Source organism: Populus nigra, chromosome 3, assembly GCF_951802175.1.
Source record: "Populus nigra chromosome 3, ddPopNigr1.1, whole genome shotgun sequence".
In the NCBI taxonomy this organism is placed as follows: Eukaryota; Viridiplantae; Streptophyta; class Magnoliopsida; order Malpighiales; family Salicaceae; genus Populus; species Populus nigra.
This window is the reverse complement of record NC_084854.1, coordinates 21,588,637-21,614,109: the sequence shown is the minus strand read 5'-3', so window position 1 is coordinate 21,614,109 and position 25,473 is coordinate 21,588,637. Positions and strand designations below refer to the sequence as shown.

Below are 25,473 nucleotides of genomic sequence, written 5' to 3'. Positions count from 1 at the left end.
TAGTAGGAGTAGTAATAATAGTTTATAATAAGAAGAAGAAGAAGAAGGAGGAGGTGGTGGTGGAGGAGGAGGAAGATGATGATGATGGTAATTATTATTATTGTTGTTGTTTTTATTATTATTGATTATAATAGTCAAAATAATAATAAAAATATCAATAATGATAGTAATAATAATAATAATATCAATAATGATAATGGTGATTATAATAGTAATAATAATAATAATTCAATCTTAGATATTAGATTTGCTGGAAATTGAGTTTCACTATTTTTAGATGTATGGCACTTTAGATCTAATGACTTAGGTTATAAGTTTGAAAAGTTGATGTGGTTTAACGTTCTTTTTTTGTTTTATTTTTTTTTCTTGATTTCATCGTTCAACATTATTTTTTTTAATTACAAAAACCTTTGTGGTTTTCTTAAAATGATTTTTTACCGACTTAACCCGATCTCACAATCATTGACATGAGTTTTGTGGGTTAACACAAGTTGACTTGTCTCTTATTACTTATCATGCATATCTATCACGCTATCTTTGATTGACTTGATGTTGGTTTTTTTTTGTTTTTTAATCCAATTATGTATTTACTTAGATTTTTTTAAATTATCATAGTTTTTTTTAAAAAATTATTTGTTTATTATTGTTGTTATTTGTTTATTTAATTAAAATAAAACTAATTTATTTAAATCGGTAAGAACTATAACTTGAATAATTTATTTTTCTTATTTATTTAAAACATGTTTACATTATCCCAATATCGTTTTTTCTGCATGGAAAATACAGACCCGCTGCAAAGACGGTCCATATCCAGTACCTCGACCCTAAAATTGGATCAGAAATCATGACCTTCATCAACCCTCCGTCCTCTCAAAAGTCAAAACCTCCTAAACCCCTCTCTCCAATAGCTTCGCTTCTCTATTACTCCTTGGCTTCCCTGCCTCCCTCCCTCTATCTGTAACACAAAAAACCAGAAGTTCTCCAAAGGTAACCCAGCCTTCTCTTCACATTTCTTAATTTATTTTTATTCCAGAAGCTTAATCTATAGTTATTTAGTTCTTTTTTTTTTTTTTTTGAAGGAGCTTCAAATTTCTGTTACCAAAATGGCTTACATGCGAAGTCTCTCAGCTCGTTCAACCATCTTGAAACGACAACACAATCTGCGTTTCACATACATTCTCCACGACGACAACGACGACCACCACCACCACCACAAAAACAATCAAGAACAACTTAATCCCACTAATTACGTTCCACAAAGATCCTTCAACATTAATTCAACTAGTTTCGCTTCTCTACTTCAAGAAGCAAATCACTCGCATTTCGCAGGCGCTTGTTTCGTACGCTACATGTCAACCACCACCACTGCGGCGGCAGATAAGATTAATGTGGTGATGGATACGGTGGCGCAGGCGGCTCCCGCTGCGAATGAGGTTGCGATTGCGGCTGCGGATTCTTACTTGCCTGTTGCGGCTCTTCAGCACGTTATTGATGCTGTTCATAATTTTACTGGATTGAATTGGTAAGATTGTTTCCGAACATTTAAATTATACTAGAAATTGCGTAGAATAGGGAATTGTTTGCGTGTGTTTAAATATTAGGTTAAATTAATTGTTTGTTTGTTGGTTTTTGTTGCAAATTTTTTAGGTGGGCTTCTATGGTTGTGACTACATTGCTTATAAGAAGCGCGATGCTTCCACTTTTGATAAATCAGTTGAAAGCTACTTCGAAACTTAGTGTTAGTGGTTTTTCTTTTAAGTTTAATGATATTGTGGCGGAATATGAGTGTTAATGATTTGTTTGCTTGTTGAGTGCTGAATTTGCGTTTGTGTACGTGTGTGTGCGTGTGTTTGAAAGAATAATGCTAATCTAACTGAAAGATTCTTCCTGAAATCGAGAAATCCATCCTTTGGATTTATGTGGTCCACCAGTCAAGCTATTCGATTTATAAATGGGATTTTTGGGGAGTGATTTAGGAATTGTTGTTGTTGTTGTTGATGTGGAATTGATGTATCCTTGCACTTTGTACATTGTGCAAGTGTGTTTACTTGGTCATTAACAGATTGTGTTTCATGTCTTGAAATGTTTGAGTTACTTTTGGATGTTTCTTCCAGAAACCCTATTTTCGAAGTTTTGCAATGTTATGGACATTTTCGAGGATCTCGTGCTAGGTGCATCTGTACAATCTTCTGCTTCTTATTCATTGATTTTATTTTCAGTTTTTAGTAGATCATCTTCTGTGATATTCATTATGCTGTGGCATTTCAGCCTCTTGTTGGGATTTTAAAAGCACAGCATCTAGTATGTAACTTATTAAGTTATAATGCCCATGTGTTTGCTTGGTGGCACCAGTATTAAGGTAGAAGATCAAGTTTCCTCCCTGGGGATAATGATGTCAATTTGATTATGTTTTTTTAAATCACATATGACACATGCAATCCAATGGGTAGAACATTGAGTGCAGTGTATACCTAGATTTCCACGTGATTTTTTCTCCTGCTAACCCTCCACAAAGATCTTTTATTTTCCTCTTGGTGCATGCAAAGTAAAACTTCAGAGTTGATGTCCTTATATCTCATGTGGATTTATGTGTATCCTGCAGATCTTGAGGCCGCATTTGGAGGAGGTTAAGCAAAGGGTGGACTGTCAGGTATTATGCTTGTTCTTTGATGGTTTTATCACTCCTTACTCTATTGACCTCATACTTACATTGTTGGTCTGTTTTCGGTGCCTGTACATCCCTATCCCTCACTCTTTGTTATGTTACTCGAAATTTTATTTGTAACAGTGCATTTTCTACTGGTTTGTCAACACTCATGCACATACCAGTTTGATCACTTGTTTTAGATGTCATGCTTTGTCATTCTGCATGCAGTTCTTGGTTTCTATAAGTGGGCGGTTTCCCCTTGGTTCTTGATATGAAATCCCCGTATAAAAAGGGGATAACTTGAAACAAAAGGGCAATGTAGGCAATTGCGACAAAATGTCCTTGGTTATAGTTGAGCAACTTTTTGTTTGGCCTATGCTTATCTCGGTTTATAATGTGAATAAAACTGAAATGTTTTCAATGATAGCATGAATATAACAAGGCACCAAAAGGTTGATGTAGCTTATGCACACTTTATACAATCCATTTCTTGTTTCAAAATGCTCATCAATCATGTTGCCACTATCTCTGTCTCCATCTCAGGTCATGGACCCTACTGCTGTTTCTGAAGGTCAGAAAGAAATGCAGAAGTTGTTTAAGGAGTAAGAAACCTTTTCATTTGCTCGTAGTGGAATTTCATTGTTTCAAATGATGAACAATTTAGTTTCTTAAAAGTAAGAAATATGAAGTTGTGTTCTATAGAGTAGTACATTATGACCACACTGGAATTTAAATATTCATGCCACATTAACCACCTAGGATGACTTGCAGGCACAGTATTGTTCAAGTGCTATCATCCTGAAGATAGGGTATTGCCAAATTGTTATTTAACTAGTCCTGCTTAGAGGATCATATGTACTTTTCTTTCGGGAAGAGGTTTTCAACTTTTTCATTCTTTTTTTGTTTTAGATGTGCTAAAATGTATTATCATTGAAGCTCAATTACTGTAAGCAATGCTGCAGGGAATATCGAGGCGAGCTATGCATGAAAAGAGTAAAAATAAAAAATGGGTCACCATCAAATTTTATAGAAATTTCAACTAGTCTTTCAGAGGTTCTAAGTAAGGGGCTGATTATGTAACAAGAAAAATAAACACCATTTTAGACATCTTGTCTAAGATAAGTTTTATTGTTTGTTTTTAAATGATAAAGGTGCTTAATGGGTTTATACCTCGAAAATATTTTTTTTTATCCTTTTCACGTATAACTCACCTCGATGTCCCCTGTGACAAGTAGGTCGGTCAGGTTTTATACAGTATAATTATCTTCATGACTGTCAATTTCCCTGGAAAATTTAGTTCGTTTTGACTTGCAAATTGCAGACATGGTGTGAGTCCATTTACTCCACTGAAGGGGATCTTAATTCAAGGTCCTGTCTTCATCAGCTTTTTCCTTGCTGTAAGCTAAACCTCTATCCGTAAATACACTGCAGGTGAGTCTTCTTTTATATTCGATCTTCACATTTAATAAATCATGACAAAGTTTCCCCCAGATTTCAAACATGGCAGAAAAAGTGCCATCCTTTAAAAGTGGTGGAGCATACTGGTTTGTTGACCTCACAACCCCAGATGGTTTATACATCTTTCCAGTTTTGACAGCATTAACTTTCTTGCTGACAGTGGAGGTAGATACTTGTTCTATCCAATTAGGCGGTTATGTTTTTATGCTTGGATATTTTTTGTTCTTTAAAAAAAATAACAAAAATTGCTTGTTCTTGTTCTACTCAATTTTGATTTTTATTATTTAGCTGGCTAATCTGTGCTCTTCTTCAGTGCAATACGCAAGAAGGAATGGAAGGAAATCCTGCTGCTGGCACCATGAAAAATGTTTCAAGGGCCCTTGCTGTTGCTTCAGTTCCTATGACTATGAATTTCCCAAAGGTTATCTTTTGATCACTTGCATGGTATTTGCTAATCACATGGTATTATGAGATCATAATTAAGCTGTTTTCTGCATCTGCATCTTGAAAGTTGAGATTTTCTTTTGGTAATGGTCTGTATAAATGAATGTCAAGGAAAAGTTGTCGTTCATTAGATCCCCCCAAGATGGTGGCTTTAGGCTCTGCTCACTACCCATCTCTTCCCTCCACTGTTATTTGGAGTTTGAGAACTTGTTTGTTTTGGAGTCAATGACAAATTTCGTTTTTGTCATTGCAGGCTGTATTTTGTTATTGGGTTACATCCAACTTGTTTTCGCTTGCTTATGGGTTAGGTGAGTTTTCCAGGTTCTTAGATCTTTTTTTTTCCTTTTTATTATCTGTGCAATCTTCAAAGATCAGTGGAGAGCTTGGCTTTTGACATTATTTTCATCTGATTTTCACTTTAACAACCTTCGGTACTTAATTCTCTACTTGTATTTCAGTGTTGAAAGCTCCTGGGGTAAAAAATTTTTTGCGTGTTCCAGAAGTACCCGTGGCACCTCCAACTACTGGTGCAAAATCTTCTCCCTTTGATCTGTTTTCAGCACTCAAACAACTCTCAAAAGGCAGAAAGGAACCTACCTCATCATTGCCTGTGGAACCACCAAAGCTCTTACAGCATAAAAAGTCTTCATCTTCGGGAATAGGTAAGAGGATAAGCAGTCTAGAGAAAGAAGGCGAACGCTTCCAAAGGCGAACCCTTCAAGGAAGAAAGAAAAATAAGAAGAGGTGAAAATGGTTTCTCCATAAAAGGAAACTGCTAGTGAAGTTCTCAAGTCAGTGTAATACTGCCAAGAAAATTTTTATTGGTTAAGCATGATTCATATATTGTTTATTAGGCTATAGGTTCGGCCTTGTTATTTTCAATAAATTGTTAAAATTTTGATGTACAAAAAATTTTGCTCTGATATCCGATTTTTCTTCTTTTTCTAGCATTCCATGATTGATATTTTCACTAACAGTCCTGACAATTCCAGCTTGAGCTCAGGAGTTGCCATTTTCTCTTCTCAGAACTTGGCCCAGAGCAAAACTTTTGTTTTATTATTATTTTATTGCCGACAGCTCCAAATTGGTTCTTTTAGAGCTTTGACAGCCTGATTCTTGTCTCAACTGCGTTTTTCAGTCTGGCAACAGACTTCTTTTCTGTAAGTGTACTCAAGTATACTTGCACAAATTGAGATGCAGGTATCCTTAAGTATAATACACTTAAGTGTACCTAAGGAGATTTTTTGCCTCGAAATTTGATTCTGATTTTCCCCATTTTAGACCCAACGTATAATACACTAAAGGAAACCTCAAATAGCTGTGAGAAGCTAAACAGAATAGATGGCTTCCATTCTTTAGTTGACTCAAGTTAAGCAAGAAACGGGAAGGCAAAATTGTCAAAAGTTTGATAAACGTACAGAAGCACAAATTGCCACATTGATGAATGAAAAGCTGTGCTTAGCACATGCAAGTAAAAATGTAAAAGGACCAAAAATCAAGATTCATCACTCGAAGATGTCAACACCGATCAATCTTCATCTGAGTAATTGAACTTAAATGAGTGGGATTGCAAATCAATCTGCCCTCCTCTGTATGTCCCACGCTTCTTCTTTGTTTTTTCATGCCTAAAATCCCTGAAAGCGAGAGAGAAATAGTTCAGTAAGAAAATTTTCATAATGTACAGATCCCCAAAATATTGAAGGCCTATAACCAGTTACCTTTTTACAATTTCAATCTTTCTAACAAAATTTTCCTAACAAAAAACAGAAGATGATAAAATGACCAAAAAAAACCAAAACCCTTGATTCTTTAAACATCCTAGGTTACATTAGTAACCACAAAACTCAGCTTTTACTTCCCTTCCTTTTAACAGCAATGCTTGGATCAGTATTACATATATAAAACTTGCTGAAAGTTAAAACTACTGGAAGAAAAGAGGTTCCTAAATTGAAGAAAGTCTAGAGTTAGAATTAGAATAGCCAAGTCAGCAGTTTAGATCAGATCATTAACTCGCCAACAAAATTATTGATATGCTTCCACTGGTAGAAAGAACGACAACAAGATAGCAGGAACAACATTTTGTTTGCACATCTGAAACTAAAGAAATAGAAATGCCATAACTACAAAATGTACCTTCCTCTAACTTGCCCAAGAACATCTTGTGCCTTTGCACCATAACCATCCTCGGCACCATCCTACAGAGAATTTATGGAAATATTAAAGAAAATAAAACAATGAAGGACCAAAAAACTCAAAAACAAATATGGAAAACTTGTCAAACCTTTGCCCAGTATGAATTATCTTTAAGCCTCTCATCAGAGAATACCACCTCATCAACTTTTACTCTTTGAAAATGCTTAACAGTCTTCGGCTGCAATAACATAATTCCAGTCCAAGAATACACACATAAAATCAATAATACACTAGAACATAATTATTCATGCTGATATAGAACGGCTATCATGAATTTTAATAAAGCTTTGCTCATAACAAGAAGAATTTTTGAAGAGCTGGTAAGTTAATCGTCATGAAAAATCAGTTGTTGCTCAAAGCCTGGTTAGACATAAATACTTAAGGTTTTGGCTCCACCACATGGACAAATACGCTTTAAGCACATGTATACAGGAAACCTGATAAACTTATAGCACAGGAACAATTTGAACATGCTTTTATTTGGAATTTTAAAGGGAATTCAGCTTCGGAATTTACAGTTGAAAGTAACAAGCTTCCCTAAGTTAGAGTGTTCAAAACCCTACCTCAACTGAACCATTCTTTTCCTTCTTCATTGATTTCTGCAATGATGATTTCTCTCCATTTTTCTCAAGGTTCCCATTTGCCTGGCTATTTTCCTTCGGTTCTTCTGAACTTTCCATCTTTCTTCGTTTAGAATCTTCAACTGCTTTTTCATCAGCAGGTTGAGTGGCATCATCTTCAGATGGAAATCTTTTCCTCTTCTTGGAACTTTTATTCTCTTTGTCATCCTTCTTTGAGTTCTTAGAATCATCCTTTTCAGAATCTACTTTATTTGATTTCCCTTCATCAAGTGTCTCAACATACATATTTTCAGAAACAACAATATCCTTCTTTTTCTTCCTTTCTTCGTATTTGACATTCTTGTTGTCATTACTGTCAGCATCAGCATCAGAAAGCTTGTTTTTCTTTTTCTTCTTATCCTTTGGTTTATACTCTGTCTCAGAAACAGTTGCTTTATTTCCCTCTGAAAATGCCACATCCTTAGATTTATCTTCTGTTGCCACGGGTTCCAATGAATGGTGTCCAACATTATCAACTTGAGACTCAGATTCCATGTTGCTTTTCTTCTTCTTTTTGTCCTTGCGTTTCTTATCAAGAGATTCACCAGCAACATTATCAGCAGGTTCCTTCAAAGCTTCGCTATTGTCTTGTTCCTCTTGTCCATGAGAATGAGAGTTCTTTTTCTTTTTCTTATTCTCTTTAGACTTTACTTCAGTAGACACTGTATCATTTGTTAAAATCTCTTCAACGCTCTCAAAATCGTTAACTTTATCAGCAATTCCTAGTTTTTTGTTTATGGCATCAGTATCACTCTTCTTTTTCTTTTTAGCAAAGTCATTCGTCTGTATATCTGCAGTTAAATAGAACTAGACTATGAGCTAGTATCAAAACATCTATCATATAAGAAGATTCTACTAACAACGTAGAAAATGATGATAAAGTTGCCAACTAGACAAGCAATTTCATTAATTAAACACACCTTGCACCTGGCTGCTCTCTAGCTTTTTGCAGGTATCGTCACTGCAAAAATAGAGGAAGTCATACAATTTGAGAGTGCTCGTTCAAATTAGACACTTCAATCAAAAAACAACAAAACAAAACTTAAATTCAGGGAAATGCGTGAAACACATTCATTCTTAACGACTGACAGAAAGTTTGTGCATTGTTTTTTATATCAAATAACACCATCTTATAGCCATGGTTATCGATAAAAAAAATCCCTTCGTACAGTATATAGCTCCATGATAGAGATTCATACTGTTAACACGAGAATTACCAAAAATAAAAACATTGATTTTAAAATCTTCCTACCTGGTCTTCGAAAACTTGCAAAACACCTCCTCCAAATCAATCAAGGAATCACCACCCAAATCATCTTTCTGCACAAAGAACACCCAAAAAGCCACAGCACAACACAGACACATAATCCCATTAGGCTTCATTAACCTCGATCATCTCATATACACCCAATACATTAACATCAAACCAAATCCACAAAACCCATTTGTATAAACACAAATTCAACTCAAAACACAAACAAAAATCCAATCATTTTATCTCTCTGACTAAACTTGCATAATTTGATAAGCCAAGAGAGAAAGAGAGAGTGAGTAAATTTGTTTTGTATACCTCAAATTTGGCTTCTGATTTGAATTTCTTCAATGTTTTAGAAAACCCACCAGTGTTTTCAAGATAATTAGCTATAGAGTGAAGCAAAATTGTCTTCTGTTTAGGCTTCAAAGTTTGAGATTCGGTGTTGTTGTTTTCTTGTTTCATGATTGGTGGTCTGTTAGAGAGCAACAGTACTTGGCGAGGCTTAAATGATAAGAGATTAGGGTTTATGTTTACTGTGTTGGCAACTGGGGTTTTGGACATAAAGAGAAAGATGGATAGCTAGGGTTTTGTGTGTTTCATACAGGGAAAGGAAGAGACTACCTGGGTCAGAGAGAGGGAGAGATTAATAAGCTCAACGGACAGAAGGGTTTTAGGGAACGGGTTTGGTTTGGCATTGCTAGGACTTTAGACTTTAGAGCCGCTGGATAAAACTGGACAAATTAAAATAAGGGTAAAAAAAAATGCATCTCAAACCAAAACCCTTAGTCTTCACATGTTGAACTTTTTCTAGAATTTTTTACGAGAATATTTATTTTTTAGAAAAAATTCTATCATTATTTCAATATCAAGCTTCAATTACTTGGGAACGCATGTTTCAAATTAAATTATATGAGGTTAATTTAATATGATTTAATCAATTTGATATATTTAAAAATAATTTAGAGAATTAATAAAAATTTAATTTAGTTTTTTAAAAAATTAAGATAATTTTTTTAAAAAAAATTGTGATAACAATATCTTGGATTGACTAGAGTTAACTTGTCAAATTTATGATCTAAATACTGAGATTAATAATTCTATTTTCCTGAAATTATTTTTTTAATTATATGACAGTTAAAATAGATGCTTGTAAAAAAACAATCCGATAAAAAAAAATAATAGTTTGTTGTTAAGAAAATACATGTTGATGTTTTTAAAAGTTTCAATATAATCTTTTTAAAAAATAAAGTAAAAATTAAATAGTATTTAATAAAATAATATCTAAAATATATTTTTAATTGATTTAATTGTTTAATAAAATAATATATGCAAACCCAAGTTTAAGTTTAAAGTAGTAGGATCTCTCCCTCTAAAAGTTTATATACTATTTTTATCAAATTTTAACTTCTCACATTTTTACTATATAAATAAGAAAAGTTTATTTCTTTTTTACATGGAGTAAAAGTTTTTAGAGGTTTTGAATTTCTCTAAAATATATCAATTAAAAGTTTTTTAATATTAATTTCTTATTTATCAATAATTTATTTTAATTATATTAATATTTTATGTTAAAGAGCTTATGTTGAAAAACAATTTCTAACAAAGTTTTTACCTAGAAAATGAATGGACCTCATTTTTAATTTGATTTCAAATATGCCCATTAACCTTATTTTAAAACATATTTTTTCAACAAATACCACAACATTTTCTTTTTCTTAAAGAAAATACCACGTCATTTTTTCTTATTAAATTCACAATTGTCATGCATCAGATTGTCTGTATTAAACAGTAACAACATAAAATTTCTTAAAACTTTACAAATAAATGCAAACGTGGGAAAAAAAACATTTTCTTGACTCAATAATTTAATAGCCCACTAATAGAAAAATAGAAATGCCTTACGTTTAATTAAATAATTTATATGGATTATTATACATATTTTTCATGTCACCTTAATTTTAAATAGATTATTGATTTTAAACAAATAGTTTTTTATTTACTCTTAAATAATAATCTTGTTGAAAAAGCTAGAAAAAGAACAAAATGAAAGCATACTTAGATTAATGTTGGGCTACTCCAACTCAGGGCCACATGATCTCAAGGGTTGCAACTTACCCAACAAGGCCCATACAAAAATCGACCTTGCTAAGAAACCCTAATCCTTCGTAAACATATATTTTGCTTCAGAGCCGCGAAGTGACGTCTTCTCTCTCTACTGATCGCAGTCGCTACCACCAAGCCAAACAAGTAAATCTCTCAAATCTATCCTCATTCTTTCTCCTCAGAGCTTTCTATCATATCTCCTTTTCTGTTTATCGTTTTGTTTAAGAAATTCTGTAATCACTTCTGTTGGATTTTGAAGCTAAAAAAGCTAGTAACTTTTCTTCTCATTTGGCTAAAACAAACCTCAAGAATCTACCTTTTGGCTGTCATTTTAAAAGGGTTTCTTTGTCTTTGATTTTGAAATAATGGGCTGTTGATACCAGTGTTGAACATTTGTCTTAGATAATCAATTTTGAAGCTATTCTGTTGGGTTTAGAAGCTTAAAAAGCTAGAAAATTGTCTTCTTTTCTTGCTGTAATTTTAGGTGGTCTGCTCAGTTTTAGATTTAGATGTAACGGGTATTTGTAGTTTCTGCTTGAAATGCAGAAATTGATCTATTGCTCCCATCTAGTTTGGGGTAATGCTTTGTTTTTAGAGCGGTAGCATATTGATATTTGGTTGATTTTCGATGATTATTTCGTGTATAGAGAGAGATGGGCGGGGAAGAAGTTAAGGTAGCGGTACCAGAGTCTGTGTTGAAAAAGCAGAAAAGGAATGAGGAATGGGCTTTGGCTAAGAAGGAAGAGAAGCTAGCTATAAAGAAGAAAAATGCTGAAAATCGCAAGTTGATTTACAGCAGGGCTAAGCAGTATGCCCAGCAATATGATGAGGAGGTAGTATAACACGTCATATGATCATTGGTGTGTTTATTTATTAATGGAATTTGTGATGTTTTGGTAATAATATGAATCCTGACTGTTTGAAATGTGTTTTTTTTTGTCTTGATCAGCAAAAGGAGCTTATTAGGCTGAAGCGTGAAGCAAGACTCAAGGGAGGGTTCTATGTCAATCCAGAAGCTAAGCTGTTGTTTATCGTCAGGATCCGTGGGTAAGACTGTTGTAGAAACTTTAACTTGTAGTTCTCATTTTAATGGCGCATTTGTTTAATGTGGATTTTATGACTTTCAGTATCAATGCCATGCACCCAAAGACAAGATCCATCCTGCAGCTTCTGCGTTTGAGACAGGTGATGCTTCATTTCTATTCCAGTAAATTCCTTGATTCCATAATATGGCTCGTCTATAATTGTTGTCAATATTTATATTCATTAAAGTGAACTGCTAAGTGTTGCATTTTAGTAGATGGTGCCGTAAACCTGAGGCTGATTGGTTGAGCGGCTGAGGCATTTGTTTCACTTTGTGTTTTTGGTTTCTTCAAAATATTTACTAAACAAATTAATGAAAACATCAACTAGAATATGAAATATGTGTCTATTCACATCTTTCTTTTAGCTTTTGCAATTATGCTAGCTCAGCTTGTTTAGGAATATTTGTTTGTTTAATACAATTTGTAGTTTGATGTGTTTTTTGATAGGTGGTGGTGTGTTCTAACTTCTCCACAATTAAGATCTCAGTTTAGGAAGTTCAACGACATTGATAATGAGGTCTTTTATAATAATGTGAAAATGTGTGTACTGGTCACAATTATAATTCTAAAGGATTCCTTCAGGTTGCAGTTGTTTGCCATGAGCAACTTTTCAATGATTTAATTTGTGCATGTTCTTTTTCCTGGAGATAAAATGGCTTAGGTACTAGTGCCATCATCTCACGAGAAACTGTTTCTTTTTTGTGAGAAATTGACATGGAATCATGTTTGATTAATCACATTGCCTGGTGTTCTGTTTGCAGATATTCAACGGAGTATTCCTGAAAGTAAACAAAGCAACTGTGAATATGCTTCACAGGGTTGAGCCTTATGTGACTTTTGGGTATGTTTTCATAATGATTCTAAACTGTTTACTTTCTGTTCTTCTTAATGTGCTAAATTTCATGACTGATGCAAATGGATCTAGGTATCCCAATTTAAAGAGTGTTAAAGAATTGATTTACAAGAGGGGCTTTGGGAAACTGAACCAGCAGCGAATTCCCTTGACTGATAATTCAATCGTTGAACAGGTTTGTAGTTTGAACACTGTTCGAGTTATCAATGGCGTTGCCAGAAACTGTTTATGTAATTAGTGAGCATGTTTCCTTTTTACTGCAGGGATTGGGCAAGCACGGAATAATCTGCATGGAAGATCTCATACATGAAATCATAACTGTTGGACCACATTTCAAGGAGGCAAACAACTTCCTGTGGCCTTTCCAGCTCAAGGCACCACTCGGAGGTTTGAAGAAAAAGAGAAACCATTATGTTGAAGGAGGTGATGCTGGAAACCGTGAAGATTACATCAATGAGTTGATCAGGAGGATGAACTAGGTTTTGATGACATTGTTCAAGTTTTGATGTGGTCGTATTTTTGTCAATCAAAAGTTATCAGACATTGGTTAAGTTTAATGATAGAACTACTCCAGTTGACAGGGTGGTGGTTATTTGACCATGAGTTATGTTTAATCTACCACTCGTTTTTCAATAGAAGTTTTGTTAGCTTGTTACTGAATTTTTGCTTTATTAAGCACCAGTTTTATACAAATCCCAGAGGCAATGCTTCGTCATTCCTTCCATCTATCATACTTGTGCAATATAGACCATTGACCTGATCGTAGTTTGCTGCATGTCAGTGATAGCAAGAATAGCTTTTGAAATCAGCATGGTGCCACCATTTTGTACGAAATTTAGGCAATCGTGCCTACTGAAGGGAATATATTCAGGCAACAGATGGGGTGATGCCAACTCCAAGATTTTTTTTTTGTTAAGGATCTTGGGTTATTGTCAAGTTGTTCATATGCTTAGACCGGCTCTGTACACAATATTGGTGTGATACTTAGACAGATGGCTTTCAAATTTCAAGCAGAGTGGAATTGAGCTTGTAAGCTGCCAAAACCTGATTTGGATGTATAATTCAGGCTGGCTTTTATAGTTTTCTTTTGTTAGAGATACAAATTCCTTTTAAAAGGAAGTGATACTATTAAGTTTAGAGCTCATTGACACTAATTTTCTAATTGTTAAAGTTGAATTTAAGTAAAGAGACAAATTTTTATGAATATTTCTCAATCATGAGATAGCATTGGTGTGTGTGTGTGTGTGTGTGTGTGTATAACTTTGATTCGTAAAAGCTCATAGAAAATACCACATATCAAGGGTGATTTACAGCTAGCTAAGATCATTTTATTACATTGACATTCACTAAATATAGAAGCCATACGTGTATTGTTCTGCTTCTTTGCATGAAAGAGCAGCCACTCCTCGCTGTTTAACAACAACCACGCGTAAAAGCACTGCAACCCCACATTTCTTGCATCTGTATTTTAACTAAAAATGAGGCCAAAGAAAGGAGAAAAAAGTAGCAGTAGGAAAACTAGAGGCAGTGTAAGAGTATGGAGACAAAGAAAGAGAGAAAAGAGCAATTAGAGAAGGAAGGGACAGAAGAGAAGAAAGGTTCATCTACAAAGGGTGTTGATGATCCAATGGCAAAGATTTTGATACGTGAATCAATAATTAGTAATAGCAGTGATACAGTTGGTCCTAAAGAAAACAAGCAGGTTGATGTTCAAGATCCTGATGATGTTCTTGCCTTCTCCAGATCAGTTCACAAGATTGACTCTTCACTTGAGTGAAACTTGAAGGCAACGGAGATGATCAGAAAAGAAGTAATTATATGTATTATTCAGTAATTCCTGATATGAATCAACAGTGGTTATAATGACCTTTAGTTAATTAGAGATCAATGTTAGTTGTTGGTATGTATGATTTTACTGCTATGCTTTTATTTTATGCTTGTCATTTAATTTCCTTGATTTTCTTGATACGTCCATGGTTTCTGATGAGATGGCTCAAAAGTTGGTCCACGTACTTGTCTTGACGATCTTCGACACCAATCTCAAGGATTCAGCTACTGAATCCCTCGTAAAATATCCCTTCTCCTCATTTCTTGGTATTGAATACCTTTTTTCTCCTCTTCCAAAACCCTTGCATTTACCCCTTGGTCAGCAAAGAATGGCGAGAGTATTAAGAGCTCTGGCATGTTAAAGTGCCTCAACTACAAAACTCCATCCAGAATGAGTCAATAATCCACCTACCGAATCATGTTAAACTCTTCCAAAAAAAAATTTTAAAAAATATTATTTTAATATATTTTAATAAAAAATATTTTAAAAAATAATAACAAATTACGAACTCCCATTTACCCAACATTTTATTCCAGGATATACAGAAAACACAAGAATGACGTGGGGGAACCGGTGATGCAAGGTGTTCAATTTTTTCAAGAAACAACATGCGGTTTAGAAGGAGAAATACTATGAACAGTATAATATTTGACATATGATAGGAAAATGCATTACAGATCAGTGTGGATTCAGCAACAAAATATGTTTTTTCCTTGTTACTCGAAATCTGTAGACCGGTACCAGATAACCTGGGCAGCATTAAATCCCAAACAGAATTAGTTACTATACATTATCCTCCCTCCATTTTTTAGATTCTCAAATATTGAGTGTACGCAATCTAGCAACTTTGTCCAGCAACAGACAATTTAATTTGTCCAGCAACAAGAATCAAATATGGATATCAATGGCGCCCAGACCAAATATATTTCTTATGGTTTATGTACATCAAACAACTCACAACGATTTAGAGCTCAATTTGTTTCAAATGAGCCCGAAGCTCAGAAACGACAAACGATACTTGATATTTAGTATAATTATTATATAAAAGCAGATGCAACAAAGTTTTTCAAAAAAGTCAGATGCTGGCATCATTTTATTCACTCGTTTTTTGGTTTCTTTGAATACAGCAAGAGCGTGAAAACAGTTCTCCAGGTTTTCTTTATCAAATCTGAGAAAAAGGGTCCAAAAATGCAACAATTTTATATCCAAATGGAACGAGCACCACTTGCTATTTCCATATAAACTCCAACTAGTAGGCCAAACCGGCCCCTCATCACATTGGAAGCAATCGATGCATGGGACTTGACGAGGCAAGAAGTAGGACTTTAATTTGCAGAGGATACAGAACCCGTGTGTAAAATTTATTGATCATCTTCTGCCTTTTGCAAAGGGGAACACATGCAGACATTTATTTGGTGGTGTGGTCCAATCTTCATTGCAATTTCCTCTCCAGTACTATTTGTCTTTCTATATATGATATATCATCTTCTGCCTTTTCATACGAGTTTTAGTCTCTGGAGTGGCAAAAACAAATTAACCTTCCAAAGGGAACACAAAGATCACAGTGTTTTTTCTCCCTATAAAATTGCAATTTGTGATTTTTCTTTTTTATTTGGTTCTAAGAGAGACTAAATGGACCTCAGGATACACGATGGAACGAGCCCTTCTGATCTATCCCTGAATCCCACCGGTACCTTCTAGGGTTGAGGGAAAGAAACTTTATATATGTTTTGTTGATATAAATCTAAATTTGTAAATGGTTGGTGCAGACGATCAATCTTCGTTGAACTTCTTAATGCCCTATGGTTCTTCATGGACAGCCATAATATTTGGTTGATGGGAAATCTAGATAGCTCTAATCGCTGCTATGAGAAGAGTACTAGTTGGCTTTTCCAATAAAATTAATATGCTCTGATCACATGCAACAAAGGAATATTGCTAGGTTTCCTGCATGTCCTCCAACAAATGTGAGGTTGGAGCAGCCTTCTCTTTTCACTGAGAAGGAAGACGCCAAACCTGAAACAATGCATGTGGTTGAGATTCAACCTCCCTCTTCTCAGTGAAAAGAGAAAGGCTGTTAATGTTATGAATCAGAGGCTCGGGGAGGGGGCCGGGGATATGCTCTCCAGCCAATATGTCCCTCTCTCTTCCTTTCTCAGTGAAATGAGAAAGGCTGTTCCAACCTCACATTTGTTGGAGGATAGGAAACCTAGCCACATTCCTCACGTTACTTTCATGAACCAGAGACTCGGGGAGGGGGGATAATGGATATTGATAGAAGCATTGATTTTATTTATGTAAAATATATTTATTATTTTTAATATTTAATTAATAAAGTTAGAGTTAAAATAAAGTTTATAAAACAAAAAAACTTTGTATAGAAAATTATAAAGTTCTTGTAATTATAATATTTATATTGCATCAAATCATTATTTTTAAATGTTTCTAGTCAATGTTCTTTTAAAATTGAACATTAATTAGAGTTGTTGAGACTAGTGTATATTATATTCATTCATTTATAAAAAGAAACAGTTGCTTATAAACTAAGGTATGAAAGATACTTGAAACTAATATGCAGGACACATAATAAGTCTCTCACACACAAGAGCCATATGTTATAATTTAAAAACTTGATTGTAGTAAATTCTAAAAATTAAGGACTACAATGTAATTAATACAAGGATTACAATTCTAGACCTAAAAACATCAAGTAGAGAGTTAATTGAATAAATTTATAAAATTATCAAAATAATATATGTGGTATTATTTAAGAGAAAAATTGATATTTTAATATTTATAGGGTTTTTTGGTTTTCTTATAAATAGAATATTATGCTTTTTATTTCCTATGAGAATATGAGAAGAATATGCCTAAAAAACAAAAGAGAAGGAGTTAGTACTTTAAGATATAATAATTTCTTTATTCTAAAAAGCTTTAAGAGATTCTTCATTGATGATTTGTGTGAATTATTATTAGAGGCTAGACACGTAGACGACTTGTGATTTGACAACCCAACCTTAAAGCAATTATTTAAAGTTGTAAACAATATTTATTCTTCTGGTAATCTTTACATAAACCGCAAACAACGTCTCTAGATCTATTTAACAAGATATTTGAGATTCTTGAAAAATTTTAAATTTACTATTTTCATTACATATATGTGTTTTAAAAAACCCAATAATTAACATTATAAATTCAAAAATAGAATTGTCGGAGATCATTAGCTCATATGATTGAAGGATAAATTAAAGCTTTCGATGGTGATATTAAGTTGTAGGCATGGAGCTTATTGTTATTGAACTTATCTTTGAAATGTGTTCTTTACCATATCTTCAATTGCATATGCCTCTCTACACTCCTTATAGCATTTGTGGATCGCATCAATTTGTTTCCTATATCATTTACATATATAATAATCAGCACATACAAATTTTTTAGGCTGAAATTAGTGGCCTTAATTAGATGTGGGGTTTCTGATTTGCTAAGATCTAGAGACCTTGTAAAAGAGGGAAAAATTCTGAAGCACATGAAACCTAGGCTTAAACAAGAAAAGGAGATGAATCGAGGGAAAATGTTAATTAATGGCCATTTGGTTTCGCTGCAACAGTCACCATGTGATCACCAATATCCGGTGGCCGGCCAACAATAAATTGAATATTTGCTTGGTTAATACTTTTGCTATCATTTTATAGCAATTTTTCTTCTTCCCTTTCTTCTTCTTCGCCTCTCTCTCTCTTTTAATGTTCTCATGGCGATGGAAATAATTAAATGCCATTTCCTTTCATTTTGTAAAAGAAGCAAAGGGAGGGTCACCTTTTTTACTTTACAACAACACCAACAAAATCTTTCACGAGGAACACAATATGACAACCCTTTGCCTTTTGTATGCTGGGTGGATTCTGCTGGTACATGAACGAGAAAATCTGATACTCAAAACATCGGCATAATGTTCTTAGCCATTAGAGATTGATTTGTCTGTGGGGATCGATAAAGATTTCTACATAGGGAAAGCAGATATAAGAATGCGATGAAGGCTTTAAGCGATCCTACACGCCCGATCAACCAGGCAAATCAAGAGCTCGGATGTTCTGGCCTAATTTCCAATCTGCAGCCTTGTCTGCTTCTTTGTTGGTAAAGCAAACTACAATATTTTGCTAGTCATTGAATTTGAATTTGAATTTACCGATTTCTTTTTACTATTTTATTCATATATGATGATTAATAGACCATCAACATTGTGCGATGCTCAAAGTATTAACCGTTCAGCAAACCCTAATGATAATAAAGGATGTACAGTAATTGAATCAAGATCATTTGGCATTGCCTTGATGCTTAAAATATTACTCCCGTGTGTCCCAATTAACGAGGAAAGTTTCCAGTTATGTACAGGACAGGACATGACATGATCAAGACAGAAGAAATTAATTTTGGGTCTAAGATCTTTCAAGTTCGTTGTAACTTTTAGCGATGAGCAAAGGACTATTGCTTGGTGAAAATTCAGACAAAATTCCTGTTATCATACTTAAACACACAGACATGTATTTTTATCTTTATTTTAACAACCTAAACACACAGACATGGTTGTGTTTCAATATTTACTGGCTTATTTAATGTAGTTATTTCCTTGTCTCCTGAAAAACTCTACTTTCCTCATGAAATAAAATTAAGAAATCTATAATTAAATTATTTAGCTTCTATTGTTGTTAGATCCCCATGTTGTTGTTATGAACATAATTTATATACATTCTCACATTTGTGTAATTTAACATGGCCTGAGAGTTAAGAAGTTTAAGAATTCAAGTTAATATTTGATATTGTAAAGTTAAAAAAATTATATATTTAAGAAAAACATTATTTGTTATGGTTTTAAAAATATAGATTTTAAAAATATATGTTTTATTAAAATTACTATGATATGAATTTTTGTATGAAACAAAAAAGCATATCGATCTCTATAATTAAATAAAAATCAAGTTATTTGATTGATTTTGATCCTTTTTTATTATTGTTTATTTTGCTTTTGATACCTTTTGATTTGTTTTTTTAATTTTATTTTTAAATATTTTATTTAATTTTATTTTTTAATCTAATTTGGTCCCTCTATTTTTTATTGTTCTATTTATGTGTTTTATATTTTTCTTGGTTATTTTTTTTTCAATTTCATCCCCAATTTCATGGCTTTTGTTTTCTTGATATATTTTTTGTCTTGATTCTGTTGATTTCTATGTTCTTATTTTTTTCTTGATTTATCTTTTCTCAATTTTGTTCCTAAACATTTAATTTCATTTGATTTTATATCTAGTTTTGATCATCATTCTTTCAATTGGTTTTTTTATTCTTTTTTTAGTTTCCTTTTCAATTTAGCCGCTCATTATTTTCTTTCATTTTATTTTTATACTATATTTGGTCCGTATTGTTTGGAATTTTAATTGTTTTATGGTTGAATATCTTACTTTATTATTTTTTTCAGGGTTGCCTTCCAATATGGCAATTTTTTTATTGAAAATTGATTATTTTTTTAAATTCATATAATTTGACATTTTATTATGAAATCCTTAACTTCATTGTTTATTCCACTTTTATTTTTGTTGTATTATCTTAATCTCATATTTCGGGCAATAAGTCAGTCAAGTTAACAATAGTTGATCTAGATTTGTTTTCACAATTTTTTTAACAAATTTAATTTTTTTTATATAATTTTATTTTTTAACATTAAATTATTGACTCTTAAGCTATGTGATTTTTTCACTTTTTTTTCGATAGGTTATCTCGAGTGCATACTAGTCAAGTTAACCTAGGTTAACTTGCATTTTCTTACTAAGTTTTATTTATGTATTTAACTTTGATCTTTTTTTCTAGATGTGTTTTTGAAAGTTTAATTTTTTTTATCTCAATTTCATGTGACGAGTAACGGACTAATCAAGTTAATCTAGATGGACTCGATTTTTCTTAATTTTTTAATAATTTATTTTTAATTTCATTATTAACTTTGTCATTTCTTTACATCTCTTATTGTTTTATTATTTTGAAAGAGGGTTTTATTATTTTAAAAAAAATTACTCAAACTAACCCAAGTCATTTTACTAAAAAAGATTGCTAAAGCTAACCCAATTCATTTTACATTTTCTTTCTTGGTGTTTTGTTATGTTGAACTTTGGTTTTTTTATTATATATTTTTTTAGTTTACTTGAGTGTTCTTCTTTAACATTTTATTTTTTTATTTTTTTTAAATCTTTGAATTGTCTTGAACATTACAATTTCTTTTTACTTTTTTTTTCTGCAATTTGTTTCGGTCTCGTATCTCATATTGCGTTTTGGTTTGTCTCATATCGCTGTCATCTAATAAGTATTATTTTTTTGTGTTGAAATAATTTGAACTCACCTGCAGCACAACGCGGAACACGTATACTGTATACAGTACCATATCAGACCAGGAGAAACAAAAAGCAAGAACATAACATATTATATGTATATTTGCTAGAGCGCACGCAATTACACATTTAGCCCCTCGTATCCCAATCCAAAACTTCACCAATCCTTTCTTCTATTTTCCTCGACAGAGACTGAATTAATCTAAAGCTGGGTTTTCTATCAATATCAATTCTTTATGCTAGCAGCAGCCTACTCTAATCATAGCATAGACCCTTTGTAGGAGTTAATCTTAGAAATCAAAGGGATAGAACGTCCCGCAAGAATAATGGGATATCCTTCTGAATTTTCAAACATCCCATTTCCCCTCTACCCAACGAAGAAGAAACCCATTTCAGATTTTCTTTCTTTCTCATGGAGAGAAACAAAGGTCTGTAGATCAACGAAAGGAACACAGAATCTCCATAACCACTTAATACAGGTGCCATAATATACATTTAATCATTGAAGAAACCATCCCTCTCTTCACAACATAATAACGAAAGACATGGAAAAAATTATTAACAAAAAAAAAAGAGCGAAGAAGACATGCAAGATAAAGAAGACATCTAGGAATCAGCGATTAAGTAGCTTAATTTTCTTGGTCTATAATCAGAAAGCAACCTCCTTGTCCTTATTAAGGAGATAATTCCAGCCGCCTGGAACATAAAGTACAAAAATATTTTCTCTTCATCTTGTAGCATATGGGCAAGAAACAGAACCTCCACCGGCCTTCAAAATCCACGGCTTGTACTTTACCTCCACAGTGAGGACATGACCCTGAAGCTTGTTGCCTGCCTAATTCCCTCTCTTCTTCGTCACATAAGAACACAAAACACATCTCTGCAGACTCTGCTCTACTGTCTCTTTCTTTCCTGCCTAAAGCTAATTATGTTCGTTTGCTTGGTTGATGATGATCTGAGATTGATACAGTGTGTTTTGAGTTTAGAAGTTGAGAGTGGGAAGAAAAGAGGAGCTAAGGTGAAGAGATTGTTAAGTGCCAGGGGGTATTTATAGGAGGACAGGAGATTCGTTGGCTGATATAAATGGGCATTGATGTTAAACCGGTCCGGTCCGGCCGGATAGTGGAGATTTCCAGAATTTTATTTAAAAAATATTTCTAAAAAAAATTAAAATAAAAAAAATATCATTTTAATAGTTTTATAAATAAAAGAATATTTTAAACAATAATTATTATTATAATACCAAATAAACTCTTAATGTATAATTGATATTATAATAGTTTTTGCTGTGGTAATTTAAAAATAAATTTTAAAAAAATTATAATTGTAGTGTTTTTCTAATAAATGAGAAAGTTTTTAGGGTGATATATTCAAAACTATAAACAAAATTAAAATCAGGTTGTTAATTCAACTTACTAAAACTTTAATTAAAAAAAATCCACTTGATTTAGCAACGTTTTTAATGAGTAAAATGACCCCATTAAGCTCAATCTAGCCAACAATCAAGAAAAGAAAAAGAAACTGTACTTGAGGGTCTAGCTGCTGTGGTCAATCGTGTGACTTGTTCCATCGCCGTCCCGGGTTCGACCCTCTATGTGCATGTCTGTCACTCCCGCGGTGTCTTACCTGCTCCTGGGCTTGCAGGATGTCCAGTGGGCCGTGGGGAATAGTCATGATGCGCGTAAACTGGTCCGGACACCCAACGTAAATCAAAAAAAAAAAAAAAGAAACAATCAAGAAGCATCCAGATCTTGGCCTAAGGAATTTCCTATCTCTGCATTCTAGATTTGAATCTTTGTATACATATTTGTCATTTTATGATGTCTTACTTGATTAGTAGACTCATAAGATATTTAGTAAATTTGAAAATTAATGCAGATGTTTAGTAAATTTAAAAATTAATCATAATGCATGTAAACTGCTCGAACAATGTTGGATATAAAAAAAAAAAGAAACGCTCCGTTTAATCCATTCGCTTTTGGCTGAAACAAAACTTCGAAGTACATGGCTGCTTTTGTTTCATTCGGTCTTGTTATTTCCCTCTGTGCCCTTAACTCCTCCACCGCTTCCTCATCCAGAATTTATTCCAAAATAATACTGATCAATACAGCAGCAAAGAACAGAGTGGCTGCTTCTATAAATATTATATCAAAGCATAACTGCGTCATGTGCCTGGCAGTTTATCGAGTCCCTTCTATTTGATGCGCAGAGGAACATCAACGTTAGGCGCTGACAAATCTTTCGAAGAATTTCCCACGGCTGTCAAGCTTCAACTAGGCAAATCCGGTCCTTTTGCCTCAACCAACAATGGTGTCAAACCAAAAGAAATCAAATAATCAGCGAAGAAAAAGGAAATTAACAACTGGAACGTATAAGCTCGGCCACCGACAACCCTATCTCCCATGGAAACAAACTGACAAAGAAAAGCAAAAAGGCAGCACATTCAGCAGCCATGGAGAGAACAAGAATCCCAACCCATCATCCATGGCACATAAAAAGCAAAGGAAAAGGACACAAAACGGTCTGGTTTCGACAGTAAAGGAAGTAGAAATCGAGACTAAAGAGATGCAGCTGAAAGGAGAATGAATCCCCTTCACGGCACGACGCCATTTAATATAGTTTTTTATCCATTAATTTATCCGGCCGGGTGAACCTCCGAGCTCCGACTAACTAAATATCACGTGTAGAAAGTTTTCTTTAGCGTTTGCAATAATTTTGGTTTTGTTTTTCTGGTCCAATTAACAAAGTTTGTTTTGACCCCCTTTGAATAATACTTCGATAATAGTCGGGTTTACATCACTTTTATAATTGCAGGGCTTCAAAAGAAAGAAAGGAAGGAAGGAAGGAAAAGCTTGGAATGGACATTCCAACAATATTTGAGGTCTATAATTAATATGTAACTTCAGTGATAATATTTCAATTAACCCCTTCTTTACTCTTCCTTTTTTTTCAATTTTTTCCTAAGAAATTTTTAATAATTGTTGAAGTTATCTTTAAATCGGTCAAATTTATTGAATTACGACAACACAATTCTTGTATAAAAAAATAAGTTGAAGGGTTTTTTTTGTTTTTTTTATTATTTCTTTTGTTTTTTTTATTAGATGTTTTTTTATTAGTCAGTTAGGTTGTTTTTTGATTAATTAAGTGATCAACCATATAATCAATTGAAGTTAGTTAATTTGATACTAAGAATAACATGTTTAATTTCTCAAATAAAAAAAAGAACAGAATACTTAAGATAAATATAAAATTAATGCTTAACGCTTTCAGAAGAATATAGGGGATTTTTCATGCTTGCACAGTAAAATGAATCTATAATGTAGTTTCATTAGTATATCAAAAACCAATTATGTATATCAAAATTATTTCTTTTGTGAAGATTGTATTACTTTCATTCAATCTAAAATTTAATATAGAAGAAGTTGAATTTTCATTAAATTTAAATTTTAAATCGAATCCGAAGAAGTAGAATTTTTCATGTAATTTTTAGTTTCGGCACGCGTAGTTCCCTGGAGTTTAACACATAACTATGGCATGCATATTCTTGATTATAATAATAATTATTTTTAAAAATATAAATAATATTTATTTTATTTTTTAAAATTTATTTTTAATATTAGAATGTTAAAATATCTAAAAACATTAAAAAAAACTTTTTTTTTCAAAACACGAAAACAAAGAAACTTCATTTTGATCTTGCATTTCAAAATCGATTTTGAATGAATTTATTTATTTATTTATTTTACTTTAAATTAGTTTTAAACGAGGTATGACGTCATCAATGAACTAAACAACGAAGAAAAGTCATTGAACCACGTTTCAAATATTTGGTCAAACTTGTTGAAATCACACATCCGAATTGAATCTTAGCCATCGCGTCACGTTCCTCCGAAATACCAAACAGAATCAGACTCCCCATGGGCAACAAGTAGCCATCACCTGGTCGGTCCCACGATGCCTTAAACCTCTCGGTCCCACTTTAACAAACCTTGCGGACAAGATTCAACCGATCAGTGACAAGCTAGCGAGCTAATTGGTTCTTCTTTTCTTGGTTGTCCTTCCGAGGCCAAGGATTTTCCAGGAAGTTTACAGTGCAGCCCCGCGTGAAGGGAGAAACCGCGCCCCTTGTTTTTTGAAATTGAAAACCAACTGTACTACTGGCTTTTCAGACTGATGTGAGGATGTGATTTGCCCACACTAGATAATGGTTTTAACGTGTGTACGGAGTGCTTCCCCCACATTATCACAATCAATAGATTTACTTTCTTAACTACTATATAATTGGAAAAAAAAATTCACTTTTTCACTGCATGCACGACCATCGTAGTACATGCGCGACCTGTAAAACCTTCAGTTTCTAATTCTGTATGAAAAGTTTGCCCACTGTGCTCAAGGAGTGCGCTGCGGCTGGAACGTTGATCTCCCCTTCACCTTCACTGTCAAAGAGAGAACCAGCACAAAACCACCATCTCAAGTTCTCAACCACCAAACCAGGCGAGGCTCGCCAACACGCCAGCAACAACTGCCCCTTTCACCAGCCTCCAAAACCAAAGCTCCACACAATAACCTCAGCCTCATTTGTAGCTTCGGGTCTAGAGAGGGAATTGTTTTCCCTA

General features: G+C 33.4%; 4 protein-coding genes across 4 annotated transcripts; 2 read left to right on the top strand and 2 right to left on the bottom strand.

Annotated features, from left to right (window-relative positions):
• The first annotated feature begins 764 nt into the window (after positions 1 to 764).
• LOC133688903 (mitochondrial inner membrane protein OXA1-like) lies at positions 765 to 5,499 on the top strand. The gene is made up of 10 exons (XM_062108546.1): positions 765 to 987; positions 1,080 to 1,522; positions 1,648 to 1,738; positions 2,603 to 2,650; positions 3,191 to 3,249; positions 3,969 to 4,044; positions 4,139 to 4,270; positions 4,419 to 4,526; positions 4,803 to 4,857; positions 5,008 to 5,499. Exons 2-10 carry the CDS (start codon positions 1,104 to 1,106, stop codon positions 5,295 to 5,297), a joined length of 1,278 nt encoding a protein of 425 aa, XP_061964530.1. The 5' UTR covers positions 765 to 987; positions 1,080 to 1,103; the 3' UTR covers positions 5,298 to 5,499.
• A 379-nt stretch (positions 5,500 to 5,878) lies between these two features.
• Positions 5,879 to 9,328, bottom strand: LOC133690366 (suppressor protein SRP40-like). Its single transcript, XM_062110642.1, has 7 exons — positions 8,933 to 9,328; positions 8,615 to 8,682; positions 8,283 to 8,323; positions 7,306 to 8,153; positions 6,831 to 6,920; positions 6,683 to 6,744; positions 5,879 to 6,183 (listed from the first exon to the last, which is right to left on the bottom strand). Exons 1-7 carry the CDS (start codon positions 9,176 to 9,178, stop codon positions 6,078 to 6,080), a joined length of 1,461 nt encoding a protein of 486 aa, XP_061966626.1. The 5' UTR covers positions 9,179 to 9,328; the 3' UTR covers positions 5,879 to 6,077.
• Positions 9,329 to 10,714: 1,386 nt separating this feature from the next.
• On the top strand, positions 10,715 to 13,384 carry LOC133687863 (large ribosomal subunit protein uL30x-like). Its single transcript, XM_062107198.1, has 7 exons — positions 10,715 to 10,864; positions 11,368 to 11,553; positions 11,670 to 11,767; positions 11,848 to 11,905; positions 12,567 to 12,646; positions 12,731 to 12,833; positions 12,922 to 13,384. Exons 2-7 carry the CDS (start codon positions 11,374 to 11,376, stop codon positions 13,135 to 13,137), a joined length of 735 nt encoding a protein of 244 aa, XP_061963182.1. The 5' UTR covers positions 10,715 to 10,864; positions 11,368 to 11,373; the 3' UTR covers positions 13,138 to 13,384.
• Positions 13,385 to 21,294: 7,910 nt separating this feature from the next.
• Positions 21,295 to 21,885, bottom strand: LOC133690368 (uncharacterized). Its single transcript, XM_062110644.1, has one exon. The coding sequence runs from the start codon at positions 21,733 to 21,735 to the stop codon at positions 21,532 to 21,534; it is 204 nt and encodes a 67-aa protein (XP_061966628.1). The 5' UTR covers positions 21,736 to 21,885; the 3' UTR covers positions 21,295 to 21,531.
• Positions 21,886 to 25,473: the final 3,588 nt, after the last annotated feature.